The sequence below is a fragment of the Podarcis filfolensis genome, assembly GCF_964270895.1.
Source record: "Podarcis filfolensis genome assembly, chromosome: 2".
Classification (NCBI taxonomy): Eukaryota; Metazoa; Chordata; class Lepidosauria; order Squamata; family Lacertidae; genus Podarcis; species Podarcis filfolensis.
In genome coordinates, this window is record NC_139605.1 from 5862257 (window position 1) to 5889427 (window position 27171).

At 48.7% G+C, this 27171-nt stretch overlaps 3 protein-coding genes across 9 annotated transcripts in view; 2 read left to right on the plus strand and 1 right to left on the minus strand.

Moving 5' to 3' along the window:
* LOC310756965 (major histocompatibility complex class I-related gene protein-like) lies at window positions 1–25593 on the plus strand. 6 transcript variants are annotated; one of them, XM_083601971.1, is made up of 8 exons: window positions 1–348; window positions 3304–3579; window positions 11857–12132; window positions 15351–15638; window positions 22600–22680; window positions 23375–23413; window positions 24062–24094; window positions 24543–25593. In XM_083601971.1, exons 1-8 carry the CDS (start codon window positions 99–101, stop codon window positions 24563–24565), a joined length of 1266 nt encoding a protein of 421 aa, XP_083458097.1. In that variant the 5' UTR covers window positions 1–98; the 3' UTR covers window positions 24566–25593. The 6 variants fall into 6 exon arrangements, 4 of the variants coding, with proteins under 4 accessions (XP_083458097.1, XP_083458099.1, XP_083458098.1 ...); XM_083601973.1 differs by having other exon boundaries at window positions 72–348; window positions 24062–24098; window positions 24559–25593; XR_014544996.1 differs by having other exon boundaries at window positions 84–348; window positions 23383–23576; window positions 23907–24094.
* LOC310756634 (uncharacterized protein) overlaps window positions 1–27171 on the plus strand; it is an 820367-nt gene that overhangs the window by 771729 nt on the left and 21467 nt on the right. The window lies entirely within an intron of this gene.
* LOC310756621 (antigen peptide transporter 2-like) overlaps window positions 1–27171 on the minus strand; it is a 78803-nt gene that overhangs the window by 28975 nt on the left and 22657 nt on the right. The gene's annotated exons all lie outside the window — the stretch shown is intronic.

Sequence of the window (27171 nt, forward strand, 5' to 3'; positions counted from 1 at the left end):
AGGGAGGCGGCGATTCCCAGCAAGGAGCTGCAATCACTTTCTCTTTCCCTCTCCAGCCTTGCTGCCAGACTTGCGCTTCGAGTTCTGCCTGGCGACAGATGCCGCCTTCTGCGCGCAGATTTCCGATTGGTGGAACTTTTCCCCCTCGCCCAATCCCGGCTCGCTCTGCTGCTGGTTCCGCAGGCGGGGCAGAGAGCGGGTCTCAGAGTCGGAGGGAGAAGGACGTCGCTGGAGTAAGAGGAGGAAAAGGAGCTTCGTTTTGGGGGGAGATGGGGGTCCTCCTCCTCCGCTGGCCCCCCCTGATCCTGGGGGCGGCTGCCCACCTGCTGCTGCTCCTGGACTGCGCAGGTAAGGACTGGGCTCTGGGGCGGGGGGAGAAAATCATTTGCACTAAGCTCTGGGGCGGGGGGGGGGTGTGTGGACTGGACACATGAGACTTACATTTCGTGGGCACAGAAAGGGCGATCGGGGAGTTTCTTGTCCGAAGTGGAGCCGGATCCCTTCCCAAACACCTGTTTCCCCGACTTGGCTTGTTTTGTATGCCGCCCGGGGCAGGGGCCGCTTCACTCCTGGGCTCGAGGCTCAAGCGAAGAACAAAACAAAGCTTGAAGGTGTTGGCAGGATTCACGATGGGGAAAGTGACTCGCCTGTCCCGCCCCTCGCAGCTTCGTGTTGACTCTGGTGTGTGTGAGTGTGTGTGAGAGAGAGAGAGAGAGAGAGAGAGACAGTACAGGTCCTTTTCTATTTTTTACCTTCCCTCTTCTAACCCTCAGCCGCTCTGAAAACTCAGCCAAACACTCGGGAGACCAGCCTGGGGGTGGGAGCTGGACGGGTGTAGAGCTGATTTCATTGCGGGGGGGGGATGTCTGAATAAGGGGTCCCCACCCGCAATTCCCAATGTTGTTTTGTTCAGGAGTTCCCTTTCACAGGCACATTCATAATTAGGTTCTCCTGCTTTACAATTGTAACTCCCCCCCCAAAAAAAAATCCCCTTCCTGTTGCCTGTCAAAAATGTAGATTTTGTAAATTATGCAGGGGGCTCCTCTGTGCCGTTCCTGTACAGCCCCTTTCACTACCTTTTGAACACTGTGTATCCGAAGAAGTGTGAATGTGCACGAAAGCTTATACCCAGAACAAACTTAGCTGGTCTCTAAGGTGCTACTGGACAATTTTGTAATTTCGACTGCGTCAGACCAACACGGCTACCTACTTGAATCTTTATTGTAAATAATTCTTGTGGTTTTCTAATGGAAAATGGTGTGAATATCTTTAGTTTAAAAGTTGCTTGTTGCATAAAAATTCTCAATGTAACTTAAAAGCTTTAGGAACTAAAGAGTAAGACCTGTTATTTCTCTCTTGAACCCTCCCCATATGGGGGGCTGCCCCCTCACTGTGTCTGCTACAGGGCTGGGCAAAGGGTGGTGGAGACCACTGGTTCCTTCAGATTCCTCCTCATTTTGGGGGGGGGGACTCAAGTGTGACTCATTTTGTGGCTCTTTGTCTCCCGACCACTGAGCAGAACTGCCTGTGTTCTTTAGCCAGATGCCACAACCAGAGGCAGCCTTGCTCTGAGCTCTTGTGGTTTGAACTGGTTTGAAGTGGGGGGAGCCCCTGCCCTGGGAGGGGAGGGTCTTAGACATGGGTCCCATTTGATCTTGCCTGAGAGGAAACCGAGCCGCAGGGAGGTAGCAGAGTCCACACACCATCACGGCGTATGTGATTCAAGCAAACTCATCTTGCAGGTTTACGCTTCCTTGAACTTTGTTTTCCACAGTGGATCTCCCTCAGAAGGTGGTAGATCCTACATCCGTGGAGATTTGTTAGCAGAGGTTGTATGGCCATCTGCCATGGATGCTGCAGTCGAGATGCCAGCATCGCAGGGGGGTTGGACCCTCAGAGTCCTGTCTATGATTTTTCTTTTAGTTTCCTAGTTGTTTTGAGATGAGTCACTGGCCAAACTCAAGCGAGCTTCTTCCTCCTTGAGGGTGAAGTTGTCCAAAGTGCATTCAACACAATTTTCACAGGGTTCTCAAGGACCACCTCTTTCTATATGAACCTACCCGGACCCTGGGATCATCTTCTGAGGCCCTCCTTCCTGTGCCTTCTTCTCTAGAGGTGCGGAGGGTGGCAGCAATGCGAGAAAGGGCCTTCTCTGCAGTGGCTCCCCATCTGGAAGGCTCTCCCCTGGGAAGTTCGCCTGGCACCTTCATTATACACCTTTTGACTAAATCAGGCAAAACAATCCCTTTTAACCAGGCCTTTGATTGATTTGATTGACATCCTTTTAAAAGTATGGGGTTTGGGGGGGTATTGGCTTTTTTATTATTGAATATTTTGTGGTTTTATATTTTGATTTTGTTCTCTGAACCGCCCTGAGACCTCTGGGTATAGGGCGGTATTTTCTTTAATGTCTTAATCGGCATCCATTTTGGTGAGCTTTAGAAGAAGAAGATAGGGCGGTATATAAATTCAACAAATAATAAGAATTATTCGTCCCATTTCTGTTATCTGAGGCAAAACAGGAATAGCCCCCTCTTCCCCTTTTAGCACTGTGCCCCTTTACCTTCCGCCAGGGAAATGCCCCATCTCTCGCTGAACTCGACTCAGCTTTTCCCTCAGAGGGGGTGTCCTGGTGGGGCAGAAGCCTCAGGTATGATGCTGAAAGCCTATGATGAGCTCCCTCCCTCCCCAAGTCTTTGTGAGCTGTTTCTGTGGGTCTCTGATAATCTCTAGGCAGAGAATGGGACAGGTGTTGGAAGGAAGGCCTCATCTTTACGCCCAAATCTGTGAGGCCTTTCTTGGTACTGACAGAGTCATCTTTTAAAATTGAGTTTATATCCCCACCTTCCTCCCAAAGGAGCCCAGGGTGGGAATTAAGGGGCTGCAGCTGTCTTGGAGGGCCTTCTCTGTGGGGCTCATCCTGTACCCTAGAGAAGATTACGAGGACCATGGAGCCTTGGCTCTTTCCTCATGCACAAAGGAGGCACACAGCCCCCTTAGTACACATTCACTGTGACTTGGGAAGAGATTTAGTGCTGCCTCACAGAGCTTTTTCTCGCCCTCTGCTCCATGGGCTATCATTGTTGTTACTTGTATTTATATCTTCTCCCCTTTTCAACTCTCTGATTCTTAGGCTCCCTCTGCTCTGCTTCCTCTATGTTTAAGGGCAGGTTTACAAACTCCCCCAAACCCTGCTGAGCTTGGGATCTCCTAATTTAGGGCTGCTGCCTGCAATACAGCAGGATTAGGCCGCTGCCTTCATCTGCAGGACCCCTAACTCTCTGCCCCCTTTTCTCTTTCCAGGCTCCACTTCTCACTCCCTGCGCTACTTCTACACAGCCGTGTCTGAGCCTGGCCAGGGGCTGCCCCAGTTCATTACTGTGGGGTACGTGGATGACCAGCAAATTGGTCAGTACGACAGTGACACCAAGGAGGCGCTGCCTCGCGTCCCCTGGATGAGGAAGGTGGAAAAGGAGGATCCTCAGTACTGGCATGGGAACACTCAGAAACTCCAGGGCGCTGAGCTGGTGTTCAGGGGGAATCTGCAGACTCTGCGGAATCGCTACAACCAGAGCGGAGGTGAGTGGAAGGCAGGAGAGGAACAGAGTCATACCTCCCCCCCCCCATATCCTTCCCTCCAGGGGCCAGAATTGCAGGGCGGGGGCTGCTAGGGGAAAAGGAAATGGAGGGTGGGGGTCTCCACCAGGGCAGAGGCATCTCCCCTTCCCTTAATGAAGGTCTTAATGGGGGCTGGGATGGTGGGGGGGGGACACAGAGAACGAGACTTGGAGGGCAGAGACACCCCCCCCCCAGTATGACCCTCTCTGGACCTGCACATCTTACCAAGGAAATGTCTCCATTGCCTGCCCTTCCTTCCATGCTAGGCTTGGCTCAGGCCTTCTGAGGTGGAAATCTGCCTAGTTCATTTTCCTCTGGGAGGGGAAGAGAAGGGTGGGGATCCTGAGGCTGAGACAAGCAAGCCTTGAGTTCTGGTCCTGCTTAAGGAGAATTCAGCTGCCCAGACAGAGGTGCTGATTGGCTGACCCTTCTGACCATCACCAAGCCCCTCCCTCTCCCTGGCACAGTGTTGAAAGAGAAGCCTTTTTAAGGAACACAAATGGACTGGGTTTGGGGGGTCAGAGTGGCAAATACATGAAGTGGGGTAGAGCCCCCAAGGCCCCCACACCTCCAGCATTCATTATACATCTGTACTTACCTTATTCTCTTAATGGTCTACACTTAGGGAAGAATAGCAGGACCCTTTAGAAAGGTCTTCCACCCGCTTTGTCCCGTTACGGCGATTTCTGCCCCCCTCCTCCCCCTTCCTCATCCAGCCTTGGAACTCTTACAACAGGAATCGTTTAAACTTAGTAAAAGCTGGTAGACCTCTGGCCAAAGCCTCTTGGCACACATTTTTGTTTTTAAAACTTTATTCTGAAATGTCAAAATTCTTTTAAGACGTTAGTTGCGTGAAAGGAGCCAGCATTCCGGAAGGGTGGGGGGAGGCATTTGTGTTTAGCCCCAAAGTTGAGTGACTCCCCCCTCCAATTGCAATTTAGGATCAGAACTTCAGAAGTGGGAGCCTCTGCTGGGTCTGGAGGGAGGTCTCTCTATGATTTTGCACCTTTACCTTCCAGGCTTCTCCACTCACTTCCTAAGCAGGCTCCCTGCTTCAGGACTTTACCCCTGCCCCTAACAGCAACACCTTTCCCAGCACTTGCCCCCTACACACGTGTAACGCCCAGAGAGGGTGCTTCAAGAGTCCTGTTTTCTCTGCTCGCTGAAATGCAGTCTTGGAGGAGTTGGCATTGCATGTGCTCTGAGGAGAATTCTTAATTTAGCTCTACATCAGACACTCAACATTTTGAAGACCCAATTCTTATCTAAAGTTTTCTCTTCCCATCAATAGAAAAGTTCTTTTCAGAGAAGTGTTTTTATCTAGTGCTGTAACAATACATGACAATGATTAGCTGGATAAATCCTTCCCTGTTTTCTTCTCTAAATCAATTACACAAACATGTTATCCTCCTGCTCCTTGTCATTTTTTGAGAGTCTCATATTGGAACAAGCAGTTTAACAACATTTGGCAGAACATTTTTTCATTGTATTTATTTTTATTTTGTCTAGTAGAATTTTATTTTGTTTAATAATATACCCCCTCAGTGCATTAAAATTTCTAAACAGGTTTGCTAGAAATATTAAAATGGTAAGAAATACAGTTAAAAACAATAGACAAGTCCTAAGGTGTCTGGAAGAGCTTACTTCCTAAGAAATACGTTTATGATTGATGCTTTAAGAAACCTCCAAGGAAGGAGAATCCACCACTTCACAAGGGAGTCCTTTCCACTGTTGAGCAGCTCTTACCATTAATATGAATGGAGGGCAGGGACAGAGGGAACGGACCCAAGGATTTCTGTTTCCTGGAACAGACACGTCTAGTCTCCATGCAGCTGAAGCCACTATTCCGTGCCCCTTGTGCTGCAGTTCCCAAGAGGCTGAGCACCTGCTGGGTGCTTGGAAACCCCCTCAAGGGCTTTTGGAAGGTGGGTGAGATTGACAGGTGGGCTATGCTATGATGTCAGCTTCAGCCCCCTGCCCCTTTTGGCCCCTGGGGACAACCCTGATCAGGATCTGGCCCTGAAGCCAAAGAGATTCCCCACCAGTGAGACAGAATAATGGAGGTGGAAGGAGCCTTGCCAAAGGGGTCAGCCTGAGTGTGTCCAGAGCCCTCTGGGGCCTTCGTTGGCCTTGTCAGGCTTGCAAGGAAGAAACCCAGGGGGTCAGCTGAGACCAAGCCAGCGCTGCAATGGGCAGGTCTGCTTTTCTTGCAGTGGGATCAGGCCTGGCCTTGCCTTGCAGGCTTCCTCTTGGGCTCCTGGGAATTCTGCTTCTCCCCCTTTTAAAAAGGGGGATTGGGTCCCTCCTGAGCCCCTGCACCTATCCATGGAAAATGCCACATAAATGTCACCAAGGGGCGCCTCTCGTTTCCTGATGCAGATCATTTCTTGCAATTGCTTAGCTCAGAAAATCCCAAACAAATGAGGTGGCCACTTCAAAGGTGCCACAGACAGCCCTGGAAATGTTATCTGATTCTATTTAAAAACAATGTTGAAGGTATAGGTGTATCATGATTGATCCCACTTAACATCTTGAGGAAACGGGAGGGGAGTGAGTTTCATCTATAAAATGAGGGAGAAAGCAATTTATGCTGAAGAAGCAATGAGACAAAGCAACTTCCCTCCAAGCAAAAGCTCCATATCCAGACCAGCTGGTGGGGTTTGTGGTTTGGTTTGTTGTTTGCATAGGTCAACCACAAACCATTGTGTGAGTGCATAAAAAGAACTATAGCACCTTGGGACATGGTATTGTAGGAGATACTAATTATTATTATTATTATTATTATTAAATATGTTGAATAGTTCTAGAGGGAGGACTCCAAAATAGCACTGTTACAATCATTCTACTTGCCGGAGGGAGCAATCTCCCTTCTCCCCCACCCCCTTCACACCTTTCTGGGGCTTCTCCTGACCCCCCCAAGCTGATTTGTGGGGAAGGAGATGGGGAGAAAGCCCCAGTTGTGTGAGTGGGACTTGTTCCTTCTGGCTTCCGCTAGACTAACTGTGTTAGCTGAATCCAGCCCAGAAAAGCAGGATTTCCTTCCAGAGGCTTTATATTCCCCAACTCAATTCAGTTGTAAGCCAAAGGCTCTCGAGGTGAAAGAGGAAGCCAGGATTAAAGAGAGAGCAACCTGGTGTCCTCTGGGACAGCCTCTCCTCCATTGCTGAGCTCCCTCAGGCTGGCCAGAAGCACAAAGAGCTGTTAGGAAAACATTCTTCAAGAAACAGATAAAGGTTCCTGGAAGCTTTAAAGAGGGTTCCAGAATTTTCTTTAGCGTGTAAGAGTGGCACTCTAGGCTTGATTGGTGTCAGCTGGAGGTGCAAATAAAGGGAGGAAGTTGCAGGCTGGAATTTCCGCACAAGGAAAGTGTGTGTGTGCGCACTCACACACTCACACTCTGTCAGCACACTCACTGACAACAAGGTTGGAAGTAAGACAATGTGTGCTACTGATACTGTGAGTTTTGCTGTGTCAGGATTGTTAATTACTGGACTGAGATTATATTGTGCTGGAGATATAAAGAAGGAATGTCAGTAGCTTGTATATAATAGTAACAGAAATGTTTGTGTGACAGTCAAGCAATAAAGAAGCTCTTGACTGTGAGTTTCAGTATGACTCCTGTTCTTGTCCTCTGCCTCCGGGGAAAACTCTGCTACAAACAGTCAGAAGTGGTTTGACCGAGATGCCACCACACAAGCAGAAAAGCGCAGCGGAATGTGTGGGCAGTAACCTCTAATAAGAGCAGCAGAACTCTGTACATGGCCAGGAGCAACCATTGCCATTTCCCATCCTGTCTTGGGGTGCCGGACGTAGCTTCTCTCCATGGTTTTGTGGTGGGAAATCAAAATGGCTGTCTGCTGACCCTGCTGGCTGGCATGGAGGAGACAGGGCTGGGGTCCTCAGCACCCGTGGGCCCTGCCATGGGTCTCATCGAGTCCTGTGTGATGCCACCTACCAAGTGAAAACACCAGATCAATCCTTCAGATACTGAAATTGAAGAGCACATTTAAAAGCCACAAGCATTAACATGTGGATCTGTAAAATGGGACACTAGAGGTGCAGCATGACAAGTAGCAGAGATAAGGATCATGCCCTCTTTGATGAAGGATTTATTAGTGGACATCAACTAGCTAATGTAAACGAGCTCTTCTTTTATTATCAATCGACTGAAGGTTTTATTAAAGTATTTACAATATGTATTTCCCACAAAACTGTATCAAGATAGTATACAACCTGGAAAGTTATAATAAAAATCAGGAAAAAAAATCCATAGAATGTACATAAAACATCAATAAATACTATTTATTTATTTATTTATTTATTAAAATACATGCACTTATTTATTGTAAAACCCCCCCCCAGTAAAATTAAGAAAAACTCACAACCATACTTTAAAACACAGGAAGTTAAACTACTAAAACAGATTAGAATTACCTCAACTTTCTAGGCATCTGGGTAGGCTTGTCTAAACAGGATTTTTTTTAGCAGGTACCAAAAATTCAGTATTTATTGAAAGTGAGAGCTAGGGCAGGTGTTTGACATTTTTAGTACACACAGGGTTGCATCCAATACTGTTATATTTAGAGTAGACCCATTGAAATCAGTGCATTAAAAACAGAAATGCCAAATCACTTCAGTGGGTCTACTCTGAGTAGGGGTTGCATTAGATACCACCCCAGATCTTTGATTATGCATCCAGTCCAAGTGCCATCTCTGAAAAGTGAGCCGTGAGGAAACCGCTCTGTCTGAATGTCCGGCTCCCCAGGCTGCCTTTGGCTGAGATACTGGCAGACGGTTCCTGGCATGAGCCCAAGCGCATGCTGTGCCCCCTTCTTTCCCCTGTGCCCCCAGGAGACCCCTTGATGCCTCATTTCCAAGTTCTCTTGCCCAAGATGTGCAGCCACAGGACACAGACTCCTGATCTCTCCTCCTCTCTCCTGCGCTTCTGGATGCGGCCCTTGCAGGAGCAGAGGGAGGTGGGGCAGGGAAGGGGCACTCAGCTCTGGGGGGCAAAGAGCAGCCAAGCAAGGTCTGTCCTCCAGGTCTGTCCTCTCCCCAGGAAAGCTCCCAGCTCTTCACACCATAGACTGCCCTGGTGGTGCTGAGCATCAAAGGGAAGAGGCATGGCCTTTTGAAAAGCAACAAGTTGGCTTAACATCAGCATTTAATTATTTTCACCAGGAGCAAAGAATTTAGTATATAGCCAAAGTGTGTTTAGGCACACATTTACAAACATCTGTTTGTTCCATCATTTATATCTTTATATTCCACTCCATGAGCACAGTTACCTTTCAGTTGTCCTTGAACCTGGGTTCAAATCCCTCAAATGCATCACTTGCTTAATATTATACAGTGGTACCTTGCTTCTCAAACTTAATTCGTTCTGGAAGTCCTTTCCAAAACCAAAGCGTTCCAAAACCAAGGTGCGCTTTCCATAGAAAGTAATGCAAAACGGATTAATCCGTTCCAGACTTTTAAAAGCAACCCCTAAAACAGCTATTTAACACAAATTTTACTATCTAACGAGACCATTGGTCCATAAAATGAAAGCAATAATCAATGTATTGTACTATATAATAAATAAGACAGTATTGTAGATGATAAAAATTAAGATTATTATCTTTTCCTTACCTGCACTGATGATAGTCATTGTTTGGATGGGGGGCTTTTATCCATTTCCGCAGTCACACAGTCAATAAACCGTATCAGTAGCTGAACTGGGTTCCACACAGTAACGAAAACAAATTAAGCGAAAAAGCCACAAAAACGCAAAATAAATACAGTCATGCCTCTTCTTGCGAACGTTTCATGTTGCGTTTTTTCCAGGTTAAGAACACGGCAAACCCGGAAGTATTTACACATGCGCAGAAGCGCCACTCTGGTTACGGACATTTCGGGGTGCGAACGGCACCCCGGAACGGATCGTGTCCGCAACCAGAGGTGCCACTGTAGCAAAAACAAAAGCGCCAAATACAGTTGTACCTTGGTTCTCGAACTTAATCCATTCCAGAAGTCCGTTTGACTTCCGAAATGTTCGAAAACCAAGACGCAGCTTCTGATTGGTGCAGGTGCCCCGCAAACAATAGCCGACAGCTGCATCGGATGTTCGGCTTCCGAAAAACATGTAAAAACCGGAACACTTACTTCTGGGTTTTTGGCGTTTGGGAACCAAGCCGTTTGAGAACCAAAGTACCACACTATATCACAGCCTTTCATTTAGAAACTGCAAAAAAGATTTAACATGGGGAAAAAGATGGCGATTGCGATACAGCAGTGGTGAGAAAACCTCCTTAAAATCTTAAATTGCTACCCACATAAGCTAAATAAGCGAATTACTTGATCTGAAGACAGCAGGTTAATCCAGAGCGAGGAGTTTACATTCAGCCCATACTCAGACTTACAGTTGTCCGAAGTGAGGCCTCCCTGCGTTTTCGGTGTTTGGGAACCAAGGCACCAGTGTACAAAAGTACTTATATTGCAGGGCAGGGGGGACACAATACTGGAAAGTTCTACGGAAGAAGACTCTGCAGTGGCAGGCACAGATGTCTCCCCCCCCCCCATGCCTGTTATTTGTGGCACAAAACAAGGATGCCAGATGATGCTTTGCTCTCTCCCTGGCACCATTGGCACTGGCTTTGTGGCAAAGGAGTAATATGGAGGGATCCTGGAAGAGAGCAAAGAGCTGGGAATCCAGTTGGAAATCCAGCCATGGCATTGCCGATATTGAAATTAGATAGGATGGGGTTCCCCTGAAACTTTTATGACTCTGTGCTCAAGTGCCTTAATACTGGTCCCAGGCAGCAAGTTGATTGTAGTTGCATTATTGAGGTGCCAATATGCCCCCCCAGTCTGCTGCAATCATGACCCCAGAATAAGCACAGCTATGAGTCCCCCCCCCCCATGAAACTTCTTCCCTCTGCCTCCTCGTCCTCCCCACTGCCCTGGTGAACTGGGGGTGGGGGGCAGCCGGGGTCTGCAGTGCTGGAGACGACAGGAATGGTGTCCCTATTCCATATTCCATAGGGAGATGGGGGTCCCCACAGGGATGCTGGCTGTCAGCCCCCCTTTCTCCTTGGAGCCTTTCAGAATCCATCAGGTTGTCTGGACTGCTCACTCCGCCTGCTGGGGGGCTGATAGAGAACAGGGCCCCACATCTGGCAGTTATTCTTCTTTAAAACCTGCCTTACCCCATGGAACTGACTGCCAGGAAAGAGTCCCTCAACAAGAGAGTTCAGAAATGGGCTAGTCCCTGTGTGTGGGCAGCCAGGATCACAAACAGATTTTATTTTATTTTAATTTCCAGTTGTAACTGCTCAGTCCTCTGCATGTTTACTTGGAAGTAAGTCCAACCCCACTCAGTGTGACTTACCTTCAAGTAAATATGCAAAGACAAATATATGAAACATGTAATGAGAGAATCAAAATGATCTGTCCCATTTAGGGATTATGGGACTTCAAAATGATTGTTTTAATGTTGTTGTTGTTGTTGTTGTTTTGAAGATTTGGTGGTAGCCCCCTGGGGTGGGCAGGAGGATGCAGGGACCCCCCATCTTTGACAAGGGCAGCCTGGCTTCTGCTGAGAAGGGGGGCCATTCTGAAATGGGGCAGCCCCCCCTTGCGGCTTCTCCTTCCCACCCAGACTATGAGGAAACTTCTTTTTCCGAAGGCCCTTCCATGACTTCCCTCCTTTTAGGGAAAAGGTCCTTGATATGGAGAAGCTGGGGGGAGAGAGATGGAGGGGAAGAGGAGACCTCTTCTCTTGAAAGGCCCCAATGTGTGGGTGTCCCCCTTCCATGTTGCCCCTTTCCTTTTTCTAGGGGGGGCAGCTGAGGCGTCCCTCCCAAAGGGGCAAGATCCAGAGGAGCAGAGTTGGGGGGAAAGAGGGACAGACTGTGACCTCCGACCTGCAAGGGATGCTCCTCTTGGGCAGGAAGGGAAACCCCACCCCTCCCCCGCCTCCAGGGAGTTGGGAGAATCCACTGGGAATTGGGGGGGGGAGTGTGAGGCGATGAAGAGAGGAGGGCAATTAAAGGGGGGCTTGTAGTCTTTCCCTCAGGGAACGTGTTATGCGGATGAGCCTTCAGAAAGATACAATGCTGGCTGATTCTTCTCCCCTCTGACTGCTGCCTCTTCCCTGAGTCTGAGGGACATAAATCCTTTTTCCTGGGCTCTTTTGCTGATGGGGGAGGGGCTGCTCTGACCCCCCTTGACCTCCTGGGCCTCTTCTGGTCCTTCCAGGGATCCACACCCTTCAGTGGATGTACGGCTGTGAGCTGAGGTCAGACAGGCGCAAAGGAGGGTATTGGCAGTACAGCTACGACGGGAGAGACTTCATCGCCTTCGACAAGGAGACCCTCACCTGGACGGCAGCCCAGACGGAGGCCGAAGTGAGCAAGAGGAAGTTGGATCCTGACTTGGCCGGGAACCAGTACCAGAAGGCCTACCTGGAGGAGGAATGCATTGAGTGGCTGCAGAGATACCTGGACTACGGGAAGGAGACTCTGCTGAGGACAGGTGAAGGGGGGCAGTGGGGAGGGGAGGGGGCTCAGTGGGGCAGTTTCCCTTCAAGCTCCCCCCCCCAACAGTCTTCCTTTTTGGACCAAACAGCAAACACGTTTCTTGGTGGGGGAGGCAGAAATAAGTTTGGAACTCTGGGAGGAGAAAAGGGGTCTCTTCAGAGTATGATGGGGGGGGGGGAGATGCTTAAAAACAGCCCCCCATGCCCCTTTGGCTAGAGTAAGGGATGGCAAAAGACAAACAGGAGGAGGGGACACAAAGAAACAGCAGGGAGGGGGCCAGGAAAGCAAAATGCATTTTAAATTAACTAAAAAAAATAAAATTGAAATGGGCAGATTTGATGCGGGATACAGAACAACCTTCTGCCTTTACACTTGGGTAGGGGAAAGGGGGGCAGATTGATGCAGAAAAATTCAATCTCATATTTTATGTACCAAAATGAGTCAAATAATTAAAAAATATTGCTTTATGCATGGCATAACTAATCAATATTATAATAGCAATCAAAAGAACCATTAAAGTTAGAAGATAATGAGAATATAATGACTTGGGGGGAAAAAATGGGATTTGTATGATTGTGCCCCACCTACGGGGCACTTTGATACAAAGCGCAAATTGTATGAGAATGTTAATTATTTACAAAAATTTAATGAAAAAAGCAACAGTGTTTCACACATATCATAGACTTTATGGCAGGTTTTCTTAACAAAACTTATACTAATCTTTCCTCAAACACCCTATCCATTAAAAAAAAAAATTGGAAAAACTTTTAAAAGTATAAGAACCCACATTGGTAGTCAAAAAATAGTAATTTAAACAAAATGCTTATAAAAAATAAGATATTTCCTTCTATTGCACATTATATCCACAGAAGTCAAAAGAAAAAGTATAGAGATGATGTTCGAGATGTGCCCTTTGAGAAATTTGGTTTTGGCAACTGCAAAACAGCATCCTTGAAATCAATGCTTGCGTTATCTTCTACAATGGGGAAGACAAACATACAAAATCCTGGATATTTCCTCAGATATGACACTTGATAATCGGTCATATTATATTTGGAAATGACTTTGACCACATAGTAAACAACAGTTTTTTTCTTTTCAAATTTCATGAGTAGTTAATCAGTTTAGAGATTTCATGCAAACTTGTATATTGGGGCACTATTGTACACTAGCGGGACACTTTTATACATATCAATGTGCCCCACGTCTTAGTGTATCAAAGTGCCCCAACGGACATTTTCAGAAAACTAACAATTTCTAATAAAACCACTGAACTTATTTAAAAATCACGTGTAATCCTGATTACTGAGTGGGATAATTTACCTTTGGTATTTTAAAATCTTAACAAAACAATGAAAAACAGCATTGGAACACTTTTACACTTCACGTAATTTTTTAGTTGGCCGCGCTAAAAACACACATACTCTCGTCAAACACCAATGGCGAACTGGCGGGCAGCGCGGTCGCAACTGTATAGACACATTATAGTGATGTCATGACATGAATAACGTTTCTCGATACTGAAATATTGTTGATGTATCAATGTGCCCTGCCTCCCCCTACATACCTATGGGGAAAGTATTTAAAAATAAATTAATTAACCTTTTTTAAAATAGAAAATGTGTGGGGAGCCCCCTCACAAAGTCTGTAGGTTAGCTACTCGTGGCCTACAAGCAGAAAACCTGATCATAGTGAGAGAGTATGAGAATTCCCTTTTCTACCTTTTTATTTTTTATTTGTGAGGAATTTTACTTTTTCCCATGTTCCATGAGGAACATTCAGAAGTGTCATTTCCCCTTGAAATGGTACAGTCCACTCTTCTGCCTTCAAGAATCTGGCACAGGTGCCAATCAAATGATCAAGTGTTTTGACTGGCTTTCTTCCTGTTTCTATTAGCTTTGCTGATATTAACATTAATTAAAAATGAAATAATTCTAGCACCCTCCATTTTTGAGGACTGACACATACATGTTAGCCGTGCTTAGAGAGATCTGAGCAAATTCATCTATGGGGGCCTGGTGATAATTCACCCCAGAGACACTGAGCATATTTCTTGAGGTTGAGGATTTCCCCTCAAAAGCCACAATAAAGTGTTTTCAAGGGTGACAACGTTCAAAGGAGGCTGGGAATCATCCTCTTTGGGACGGAGGTTCGGCTGAGGACAGGTGGGTGGGGTGGGGAGGTCTTGTTTGGGGTTTCTGTGGGGAAAGGGCTTGACCTTCCTTCCTTCCTGCTCCCCCCAGCAGAGTCACATCCCCTCCCAGACCTGAGTTTCCAGTCCAGGCACTGCAAAGTGGGTGGGATCCTGGAACAGCTGCTTCAGACAACAGCTACCCAGGGAGCCAGTTTTTGAACAAGGGTTACATTCTGAGGATTGTTCATAAAGCCAAAATCGTGTATAGTCAAAACACATTGGATTCAAGGGCGACTGGGTTGCCAAAGTCCTTCTTCCCCAGACGCCCACCTCCTCTTTTGGGTTTTTAGAATATTTTTGCCAAGTGCGTAAATCTGTATGTGCACCAGTTAAATGTGCATAAGTTGCTGGCTTACTAGGCCTCCTGGTGTGCCCTTTCCACTCCAGGGGAGGCTGCCGTGGAGAAGGGAGATGGGCCCTTTCCAGCCTCAAGGGACCCTTTCAGGGCAGGCGGGAGAACTAGAAAGGAGCTCTGTCTTTCCCAGGGCTGTTGGCTTTGTTCACTAACTATGGAGCTGAAAAGTCCCGGAGAACAGAGAGCAGCGAGTCCAGCATTTCTTCCCCCTCAAGAGAGGAGCCAGGATCAGCCTGAGCTGCCCTCAGTTCGTGACTTGCAACTTCGAAGGATCTGAATGAATCCCGCCATTGGGGACCTGGTGAAATTTGCGCCCTCAGCCTAGAGGCAGCTCCCTGGGACTATCTTGGAACCACAAGAGCTTTTCAAGATGATAAATTAATTTGTACCCAGTCCTCCCTCCCGAAGGAGTCTGCTTTGGCAAACAAAGGATAAAACATCTAAAAACAGTTCTAGCATAGACACCGACTGGGGAAGATGCCAAGGCAGGTTGAGGAAATCCCACTTATACTCAGTACTTTTTAATTTCTGCAGATGTGAGGAGATTCTGACTAGGTTGCCCTTGGGTCCCTGCTCCTCTGCTCTTAAAAAATACAGGATTCCTCCAGGCTCCCGTTGTGGATGTCTCTCTGTTAAGCCCAGTTAATGACTGCCCTTTTTGCAGAGGCTCCGGCGGTGAAGGTGACCAGGAAGGCAGACTATGACGGCCTGGAGACCCTCGTTTGCCAAGTCCACGGCTTCTACCCCAAGGAGATTGATGCCAACTGGGTGAAGGACGGGAAGGTCTGGCAGGAGGGCACCCTCCGAGGATTGGTCGCCCCCAACTCGGACGGGACCTACTATCTCTTGCTCAGTGTCCAGATCGACCCCGAGGAGAGGGAGCGCTTCCGGTGCCGCGTGGAGCATGACAGCCTGGAGAAGCCTCTGGACGTGGCCTGGGAGAAGGAGCCTGGTGAGAGACAGGCAGACAGGAGGGGAAGGGGTGGGCTCTGGGACGGGGATTTCGACCCAACTCCTCCCTTCAGCAGCAGCACAGCTCAGATGGGGAACCCCAGTAAGATCCTGTGAGTGTCTCTGGAGCAGCGGTTCTCAACCTGTGGGTCCCCAGATGTTGTTGGACTACAACTCCCATCATCCCTGAGCTCTGGCCTTGCTAGCTAGGGGTGATGGGAGTTGTAGTTCAACAACATCTGGGGACCCACAGGTTGAGAAAGGCTGCTCTGGAGGGAAGCAACTGAATCGGAATCAGTAGATTTCGACAGAGATGCAGCCTTTTCCGGCAAGTGTCTCATAGGCCTTGAACTCAAATTGGATGTCGTAGGTGAAAACTGGCCGTCACCTTTTTGCCTTTAAGCCTAAGTAGTTGTGATGTCAAAGAATGTGGGCAAATGTTTTACTTCTTCAAAATCAAACTTACAATTACTGCGACTGAAAATGGGGCAGCGAACTTAAAAGAGGGAACCCCAGACAGACTGTACTTCACAGTGAAAAAGATTCTCACGCGCTCCTCTTCACACTTGTGCCCAGCTAGAAAAACTGATATTCATCCCCACTCAGCCCAAACACCTGCACATCGCTGGGAAGAGCAAGAAGGGTTTTTTATTAGCGCTCGTCTCTCACACACCGCCAGGAAAGCTGCTCCTGCAGGAAGCCAAGCAGAATGTCTAACAACCAGACTCTCTCTTCCCCCGCAGGAGCGCATGCATGCACACACATCCCCACCCACACCCCAGACTCTCCTTCTCACAGGCAGGCAAGCAAGAATTATGGAAGTGGCCCTTGAGCCAAAGACTCACCCAGGCAGGGGAGAGGGGACCAGGGCTCACTCACCAGCGCTACAGACTTCAGAGATTCCACCCAAACAAAAAAACCTGGACATTTTGCCTCATTTTAAGAATCTGTCTGGACAGACATTTAAAGTCTGAAAAAGAGGGCGTGTCCAGGAAAAACTGGACATATGGCAACCCTACACAAGATGCTTCTTCCTAAGGGTTTGTGTCTTCCCTGAAGGCCTGTAATGCTGGGCTCTGGGGGGTCTCAGAGGGGAGGGAATCCCTTCCTCTCAGGGTCAGGACAGAGAAGGCTGAAGCACCTGAGCAGAAGGAGAGCTGCTTTTAAGTCTGGAGTCTGTGATGAAACAGGTGTGCCTGTAAACTGTCTTCCTTAAATATATTGGGGGTATTTAAGACCTCTAATGCTGAACTCTGGTGGGAAAAATAAACTCCCTTGTATCGGGGCCACTACAGAGAGGACCTTGGCCTGTCAGGAGAGAGATAGGGCCTGCTTTGCACACGTAAAATCCTCCCGGGCTCATAGCTCAGCACCTCCACTCAAATCTGCTGCTTGAGGCCTTGGGGAGCTGCTACCTGCAAAAATAAAACCCCTGCGTCCAGTCACGCTTCCATTGCGCAGCTCTGTTCAGAAGCTGACCTGGCAGGGGAGCAGAGTCGCAGCAGTCCTGGGTCCGTGTGAGATGAGGGATAAATCAAGTCCAGAGACAGTTCGGTTCTTATCTCTAGAAGCGTTTATTTACAAGCCATAAATCAGTCTCCTCCATCGGAACTTGGAGGCATTCTCAGCCGTGCTTCCAAAAGCACACACGCAGCTTCTGAGCCAAGCTGCTGCTCAGTGAGAAGTGAAAGGAAGTCTGAAAGCAGTCACACACTGTGAGTCACTGCTCTGCGACAAGCTCCTCCTTCTCCCCCTCCCAGATACAGGACACTTCGGAGTTCTGACCCTGTCAGTTCCAAACTCCACACCCCCTCTTGTCCTGGATCTGGGGACAATAGCCAACAATGCTTTCCCCATACACAGACCCTCACAGAACTCCTCGTGCTTCTGGAAGGTCAATGGTTTTGTGAAACCATCAGCGAGGTTCTTGGTTGAGGGACAGTATTTCAGAGCAACTAGCCCCTCATGAACGCTCTGACATACATTCCGGAAGCGTATGTCCAAATGTTTGGTCCTCGCCTTGAATTGCCCTGTCTCAGCTAATTTAAGGCATGGTTGATTGTCTTCATGCACCACAACGGGCAGACAATTCTCTCCACAGATTTCCTCGACCAAACACACATAGAACTCCAGTTCTCTGCAAACCTCTGATAGCGCACTGAACTCAGCTTCAGTAGATGAAAGCGCTATGAGACTTTGCTTCCGGGACCTCCACCCAATTACTGAGTCCCCAAACTTCACCACTAGGCCTGACACTGATTTGCGGTCCTCAAGGTTTGCCCAATCCGAATCCACCCAGGCAGTCAGCTTAACATCACCCCCAGCTGACATCTTGAGGCAAAAGTCTTTGGTATCTTGCAGGTAACGTAGCACCCGCTTAATACCATTCCAGGCCTGCACACTAGGACTTGAAGCTTCTCTACTGAGCAGATTGACAGCAAACGCTATGTCTGGTCTGCTCCACTGTGACAGATACAACAGACTACCCAGAGCTGACTGAAAGAGTTCAGTATTTTCGAACACCACGCGTTCTACTTGCTGACACTCCTTCACGTACCCAGTCTCCATGGGTGATCTGGCACCTGCACAATCAGACATCCTGAACTTCTCAAGCAACTGCTCAATCTTACCTTTCTGGCGAAGCAAAAAGCTTCCATCACTTGCTCTTGTGATCTCTACGCCTAGATAGGACTTGACATCTCCAAGTTGCTTCAGCTTGAACCGCTTTCCAAGCTCCTTAGCAAACTTCTCTACCTGTTCACTTGTCCTTGTCATCAACAAGATGTCATCAACAAACACCTGGGCCACTTGCTGTTGCAAGCCTGAATCTCTAATGTAAAGACAACTGTCTGCAAGAGATCTCTTAAAACCTAGCTTTTCTAAGGCTTCATGTAGGCACATATTCCAATTCCTGGCAGATTGACGTAATCCATAGATGGATTTGTGCAACCGCCACACGACGCCTGGCTCACTGACTTCAAACCCTGGAGGAGGACGCATGTACAACTCCTCCTGGAGATCTGAGTTCAGGTAGGCGACATCTACATCAAAATGGTTCACCTTCCAACCTCTCTGTGCTGCTATTGCCAAAAGCGTTCTCAAAGTCTCCGCCCTAGAGGTCGGCGAATAGACCTCTGTGAAGTGAACTCCGCGTCTCTGTGTAAATCCACGTGCCACTAACCTCGCTTTGTACTGTGGTTCCCCTGCTTCTGTGGGTTTAAGTCGGTAAACCCATCTGCAGCCCACAGCTTGCTGGTTAGCCGGCAGCTGTGTGAGTGAGAACACTCCAAGAGACTCCATTGAATTCATCTCCTTCTGCATCGCCTCATGCCATTTGCTGGCTTCTTCCCGAGGCAACTTCTGAACATCCTCAAAGGATTCAGGTTCACATCTAGCCACACCAACCCAGACACTCGTGGCTTCATACCTTTCAGGTGGCTTCCCTTTGGTTGATCTTGCTGACCTCCTCAGCGTGAATTCTGGAACTGCGCCTGATTCACCTGGATCAACCCTTCCATCCTCTATGTCAGAATCATCCCCCTCTGACCTGCTGCGCCGTTTAGGGCGAACAGCTGGTCCTGCTGGCGAGGATGATTCACTTCTTGGCTCAGATTTGACAGAGACCTGTGGAGGGGTCCTGGGACTTCCCTTTGGAGAGACACGGAGCCTCTCCCTTGGAGATCCCGGCTCTGGACTCTGTGGCTGTGGACTGTGCATCTCAGCAACAGGTTCAGCCTCGGCCTCCTCCTCTTCCTCATCTGAGTCTACCAGAACATCCGGATTCCCGTGAAGACGTTTCCACCCACTCTGCTCGCAAAACTCAGCACTGCCGCTAATAAGCAGCTTGGACTGGTTGCCAGTAGGGTATGCGAAGCGCCACGCCTTTGAACCCGGCTCATAGCCTACAAAGATCATCTTCCTGGATCTTGGCTCACCTTTTCTGCGCATGGCCTTTGGAATGAGAACCCAGGCCGTGGACCCAATAGTGCGCAGAAAATGTACTTTGGGCTGTTTCTTATGCAGCAGAAAGTATGGTGTGTCTCCTACACTGGAATTGAACACTCTATTCTGCAAGAAACAAGCTGTTTTATAACTCTCAGCCCAAAAGCGCTGTGGCAGACCCGAGTCTGCCAGCATAGCATTCGCTGACTCCTGTAGCGTGCGAAATTTTCTCTCTGCAACCCCATTCTGTTGCGGAGAGTGGGGGGCTGTCAGTCGATGACTGATACCCTTCTGCCTGAAGAACGATTGCAGCGCAGAACCTGTGAACACCCCCCCCCCCGATCAGATTGAAAGGAAATCACTTTGGTAGAGAACCGTAGCTCTACTGCTGTGATCCAATCCCTGATCAGTGCAGCCGCCTCTGACTTCTGTTGCAGCGCAAAAATCCATGAATGTTTAGAAAAATCGTCAACCAAAACCAAAACCCACTTAGATCCAGCTAGAGAAGGTGTCGGCATGGGGTCCGACAAATCTGCATGCACAAGTTCAAAGGGTTTACTGGTTTTCCTCTCAGACCTAGGGTATGAGCATGTTGTGACCTTTGATTGCTTACAGGCTTGACAATCTAGGTATTTGTCACATGCCTTGAACCTGCACCCAATGGTGTTGTCTGTGGCCTTCCTCACATATGACCACCCTACGTGTCCAAACCTCCGGTGCCATAAGTGGATACAATCATTGTGTGGTGGGACATTAGCACACTGCCCTTGGGCGTCGTCAATGGACTCTCCACTAGCCCCATTTTCCACCAGCCCCATTTTCCCACCAGCCCCATCTTCAATGGGCATCTCGACCAGAAAGAGCGTGCCTCTTCTCTGGACACTGTGGATCTTCTTCCCATCCTTGTAGAAGGAACACACATTGTTAGAAAACAAAACATCAAATCCAGCAGCCATAAGAGCTGGCACACTTAGCAGAGAGTGGGCAAGCTCTGGTACCACAAAAGCTTGCAGCCAATGATCTATAAAAGAACAATAAAGAAACCCAGATTCAGTCAGTGGTCTTTGAGACCCATCTGCTAAGGTAACATAGCGTCCAGTTTTAACTGTCTTGCAGTTCCTCAGGAGCCCTCTGGAGGTCACCAGACAATGCGAAGCTCCGGAATCCACGACGAGAGATAAAGAGTGTCTCTGGCTGTTTTCCAAAGATGCCATGCCGTTGCTCACGTTCCCATCAGTTGCCATGGCCACAGCCTCCCCCCGACTGAGGCTTTTGCCTTTTCTCAGAGACGCCATCGCAGCTGTGAGGTGATAAGACGCCTTGTCTTTGTTTTTCTCCTGGCCTGCTGCTTTCCCACGTCTTTGCTGGGAACCGGCCCTGGGAACCTGCTTTGTTGACATTCCACACCGGCCGATGTCCTTGGCAGCCTGGGCCTCTAGCGGATGCTTCCCAGCGCTGTTGGACGTCGTCTCAAAGCACAAACAACTTTCGAAGCCTTTCACTTTCTCAGAGCTCTTGGAATGGCCTGCCTGGCCTGCCCCCCCACTCCTTCTTGGGGTGCAGTCTTTGCCCTCTTCCACAGCTCTCAGCTGCTCTCCAGCACACTCACACAGACGTGTCGAAGCAGAGAAACAGCTTCCCGGAACAGCCCCCTCTGGTCTGGCTCCCACTTCGGCCTGGGGCTTGCTCCCTTGGCTCTCGGCATCCTCCCGGCCCCTGGCTCCTGCTGAGCTTTCACACAGACTCCTCAGCACCTGCCAGGCGGCCTGAGCCGATTTAACGCCCTCCAGGTGGGGCAACAGCAAAGCGTCCACACTTGCTTTCAAGAAGCAAAGCTCTCTCTGCTCTCTTTCACTCAGCAGAGCATGCATGGGTGGGGCCGGCTCCTTCTGGACTGGACTCCAGAGCCCTGTGGCCACAAACCACCCCCTTGCTCTTCTTGACCAGGTCTCCCAGTTGGCCCCATTCAGTCTCTCACCGGGGTAGCTCTCTTGGCTCTGCTGTGCCTGTGCAGCAGCCATTCTTCCTCCCCCCGGGGCTTCAGCGTACTCACAAGTTTGCCAGCAAGCCGGACTTCTGAAGCAGCCGTTCCTTCTGGCTCTTGGCTCCGCTCTCCGGCATCCCCCTTCTGCCCTTTCTGGCAGCAGATCACAGCAAATCGACGCTGGCAGCCTTCTCCCTTCTCACACTCATCAGGAAACACGTACTTCCATAACCTTTGCATAAATAAAACCCCTGCGTCCAGTCACGCTTCCATTGCGCAGCTCTGTTCAGAAGCTGACCTGGCAGGGGAGCAGAGTCGCAGCAGTCCTGGGTCCGTGTGAGATGAGGGATAAATCAAGTCCAGAGACAGTTCGGTTCTTATCTCTAGAAGCGTTTATTTACAAGCCATAAATCAGTCTCCTCCATCGGAACTTGGAGGCATTCTCAGCCGTGCTTCCAAAAGCACACACGCAGCTTCTGAGCCAAGCTGCTGCTCAGTGAGAAGTGAAAGGAAGTCTGAAAGCAGTCACACACTGTGAGTCACTGCTCTGCGACAAGCTCCTCCTTCTCCCCCTCCCAGATACAGGACACTTCGGAGTTCTGACCCTGTCAGTTCCAAACTCCACATGTGTCTTCCCTGAAGGCCTGTAATGCTGGGCTCTGGGGGGTCTCAGAGGGGAGGGAATCCCTTCCTCTCAGGGTCAGGACAGAGAAGGCTGAAGCACCTGAGCAGAAGGAGAGCTGCTTTTAAGTCTGGAGTCTGTGATGAAACAGGTGTGCCTGTAAACTGTCTTCCTTAAATATATTGGGGGTATTTAAGACCTCTAATGCTGAACTCTGGTGGGAAAAATAAACTCCCTTGTATCGGGGCCACTACAGAGAGGACCTTGGCCTGTCAGGAGAGAGATAGGGCCTGCTTTGCACACGTAAAATCCTCCCGGGCTCATAGCTCAGCACCTCCACTCAAATCTGCTGCTTGAGGCCTTGGGGAGCTGCTACCGCCAGTCTGAATAAAAATGTCTCTTGCCTCTTTTTAGGTAACCTGGGGCTCATTGTGGGTGTTGTGGCTGCTATCCTGTTGGTCTCTGGGATCTTTGGGATCATCTTCTTCATCCGCAGTAAGTTTACCCTGGATGCGTTTTCTGCCTCTCCTGTGTCCTTCTGTCTCGGCCTCCGACTGTGAATGTGCTGGTGGAGTCTTCCTGGCAACTGCCCCTTGTATCCCTAGAGAGACCCCTCCCCATAAAACACCCTTTGAACATGAACCAAAACTCCTGTTGGTCATTACTTTGCGCTCACTCTGTGCTCAGGAAGTTCACTTTCCACCTGAAGTTTTAATCCATCCTAAGCCTTCAGTCCTGTGCACACTTAGCAGGGAGCCTTCCTTGCATATCTTTAGGTGCCAGGCAAAAACGTTTCTCTCGAACCAGGCCTTGAGCTTTTAAAATGTGAGTTACTGGTTTGCTTTTGTTTTATTATGTATTCTGTGCTCTCATTTTTTATTTTCATATGGAGAATCACCAAAATAATAATCTGAAAATGAATTAAGGGACTGGATAATGTTTCCTTCCACCCTCTTGGAATTTGTCCACTGCCTGGTTCCCATGGTTTCCTCATTTTTTTGTACTTCTTTGCAACTTGAGTTCCTTGAAAAGGTTCGTTCAGGGCTCCCCTTCCTTGGAGGTGTTTGGAAGAGACAAGAGGAGCATGTGCTTGGAAGGTTTCAGCATCTGAGAGACAAATGGTTGGAATAGGTTTGGGTGGCCTCTAGAGGTCCCTTCCAGCTCTGACCTTCTACTTTTGTCTCTACAGGGAAACAGAGCGAGAAATCAGCCTACAAAGCAGCTTCAAGTGAGTGACTCCTCCCCTCTCTCTGACATATTTCCCCCCAATATGGAGCAGGAACAGGTTACAAACAGACCAAACCAAACCTGGTGGTGGCCTAGTCCTTAAGCCCAATACCCTGATGGAAAGCTTAAGCCTGTCTGCTCAGCCTGTCTGTGGACAGCAAGGGGTCCCTCAGGGCCAGGAAAAGGCTGCAGAGAGACTGTCGGCTGAGGGAGGGGCTCCAAGAAGGAGCAGGAGGAAGAGCCGAGGGTGGGGGGAGAGAGGGGTCTCTGGTGGTTTAATTACTAGAACCTGAAGCTAAAGAATTAGTTCATTGGTTCAAGTCTGTGGATGTCAGGAGCCCTCCCCTCTGGATTTGGCTGTTCTCCCTCCCCAGCTTTTGCCTTTCTGCCCCCTTCCTGCCCAAATCCCCCCACCCCCGCTCTAGTCCCCCGCTACCTCCATGCCAGGCTGTGCCCATCTCTCTTTGCCTTCCAGCTTCTGCTTCTCCCTCCAGTGCTGTCCTTGAGCCCCCTTGCCTCTGGGCTGCCTGTCCCTGAACACTCCCAGATTGAGACTGATTTGGGATGGGGAGGGAGGGAGGGAGAAGGGCTGGGGGGATGGGATCTCCCTCTCCAGGATCCTGACTCCTGTGTTTCCTCCCTTTTGCAGCAAGCGACCAGGGGTCCGACAGCTCCACCAAGGGTAAGTGGGGGTGCACTTGGGGGCAAAGTGGGGCTCTTGCAGAAGACTCCGTGGGGAACATCCCCAAATGGGAAAAAGCTTCTGCTTTCCTGTTACCCACCTTGGGAGTCATAGTTTGGGTTCTGAATGAGAGTCACATTTTGGGTGCCGGAAGGGATTTCTCCTTCTACTTAATAGTAGGACTGCTTTGTGTCCTTCCGGTATTCCCCCAAAGTGTGCAGCTTGGCTCACTTGCTCGAGCTGCCCTCTGCAGGCATTTGCTCTGCAGGCCCATTTGGGTGGTGCTCCCAGCATATCTCAGGTCTGACTTGACATGATGAGGGATGGTGGCTTTCCTTGGGAGGCTGGACTAGATGCCCTTTGGGTTCCCACTAGCTCTGTAATGCTGATGTTCCCACACCATGATGTTGGCTTAACTTTGAAACACTCCTGTTTTTTATTTCTGCAGTTTCATACCAGCCCAGTGTGTGAGATGAGACCAGAAGGAGCCTACCCAAGTTTTGCTGTGAATTGCAGAGGCTCAGAGCTCCTGCTGCCCTTTAATGCTGTTTCTGATGTTCCTTAATCCTGGCTCTCACCCATCCATTCTGACTCCAGCTGTAACTTGTTTTTGAGGATAATCATGTTTTTCGGATGGATTTTGGCCAATTTTGCTTTGCAGCTGATTTTCAGAAATGTGCTTGTATTAATCAGAAATGTGCCAGGTGTACGCAACTAAAAGCTTTTAAAAGGGATGGGGAGATTGAGCGTGACTTGCAGTGATTTTGATGCTATCTATTGCTTCTTTGTTGCTGTGTTTCCCTCCACAAGCCCTTCCCCAATCTTGTGTCCCTCGCTTGCCATCCAAATTGAAGGAAAGGCAACATCTGAGAACTGCTTTAGGTGTATTATGCAGGAAATAGGCTAAGCTGTTCCTGCCTCTTGGGCCGCCCAGCTTTTGGCTAAACAGATGTACTGTCTGATCCTGGTGACAACCAAGGAGGAAGCCAGCAAGCAGGAGAGGCAGATCAGGAGCTTCATGGCCAGAGTTTGATCTGAAATAAGCAGCCCCTTCTTTTGGGCTGCAGGCCTCCAGTTCATGAGACTTGTTGCCTGGTCCCCACAGCCTTCTAGGAGGGGTGACCCACTGGGACTGGGACCACACGAACTCTTCCAAATGAACTAGTTTTGTTGCCTTCAATTTGCCTAATTTTTATCTCACACATTCTTGCTTTTTCACCTGTGGTCGGTTGAGGATCATACTTTGCCTCTCTGTGGTTCCCTCCATATGATTCCCGCCATCTTCCTTCCCTTCTCTTAGGTTGGCATTACTAAAGGAGACTCTTTCCTAGAAATAAGAATGCAATAACTCTTTTAGACCTCCAGGGGCTGCAGGACTCTTCTTGCCTAACCCAATAGATTTGCTGCATCTTGCTTTGAAGACACTGGATGTAATTATTATTATCATTACTCCTTTTGTAATATCTGTTTGACTGAAATAAATAAGAGTGCACCCCCTTCTTCTTTAGTGGTTCTTTCCTTCTTATCACATGAGTTCCAGAGATTTTGAGGTTCCTGAGAATATTCAGAGTTTGTAGCCTCTGGCAAAGAGGTGCCAATAATTGGTCTTCCAATGCAAAGTGACTGAAGAACAAGTATCCAAAGTGAGATGGGGACATAATCTGTGGTTTTGCAGGGGTGCACGTAAGTTACATGAGGCCGCTGTGTTGCTGAAGCCAAGAGGGTGTGAAGTCTGCTCAGGGCCTGGATGGGGAACCACCTGGAGGCTGCCTTTCGTTCCAGGACGGAAGAAAGGAGGGTTGGGAATATAATAAAAGGAATGTGCAGATATCTGATCTGGGGCAGGGGGTGGTGGGAGATGACCAAGGTGGAGTTGCCCCAAAAGTCCGCAAACCCAGGAGGAAGTTCTCCCACTGAGATGAAAAGATGCCCAAAATATTTATTTTAAATTTTTATCCCACTCTTCCTCCAAAAGGAGCTCAGGGCAGCAAACATCAAAATGTTAAAAGCAATACCATTTAAAAGATTTGAATTATTAAAATTTAAAATAAGATAATTTAAAACAAATTAAATCAACCCAAAATAACTTTAAAAGAGTTGGAATACTCTTACAGTTGTTACGAAAAAGGAGCAATGCAGCAGAGTGCTCCAGATGGCTGGAAAGCCAAACAGGATGTTGATGTTTTGGGACTGTACCGTGGGAACAAAGGGACAGTCTATTCTGTGCACTGAGCACCGGATGTTAGCTCAGAGTGTCACATGATCTGTACTGGAAGTACAGGGGAGGAGTTTTCTCTCTCTGCTGTTGGAGTTAAGAGGAGTGCAGACACGTTTTCTCTGTACTGCTGGAAAGACAGGAATAAAGGCATGTAAATACATTTCTGTCTGTCTCTCTCCCCTCCCTGGGGTGGCAGGGGAGGAGTGGTGTGTTCTTCTCACATTGAGGAGGATCTCCGATTGAGATCTCGCCTGATCTTGCCGGGAGTCGCAGACAGGGAGGTCAACAAGGATTCAAGCCGGGCACCTGGAGGGTGGCCAATTCCTCTGACTAAGGCTTGAAACCGACAACAGTTGCGAACATAAGAGGAGCTTCCTGGATGGAAATGGCTAATGGCCCATGTGGTCCAGGCTCCTCACAGATGCCTCAATGGTTTCAACCACAAACAGGTCAAGAACAGAACATTGGGACTCTGCCCAGGAGAGATTACCAGCACCTTGTGTTCAGAAGTATGCTGCCTCCGTAACTCCTTTTGGGGTTGCCATGGACAGAATTAGGGCTGGGCAATATCTGGTTTTCAACATCATGATATACCACCAGCTAAACATTGCAATATATTGATATATCACAATGTCTGAATGTCTGAAATAAGGGTGGAGCTATGTAGAGGCGTCAGCTGGCTTCACGGTTTTTTCTGTATTTTTGGATAGCACACTCTGGGCAGCTCCCAACAGAATATTAACAACACGATAAAATATCAAACATTAAAAACTTCCCTAAACAGGGCAGCCTTCAGATGTCTCCTAAAAGTCAGATAGTTGTTTATTTCCTTGACATCTGATGGGAAGGTGTTCCACAG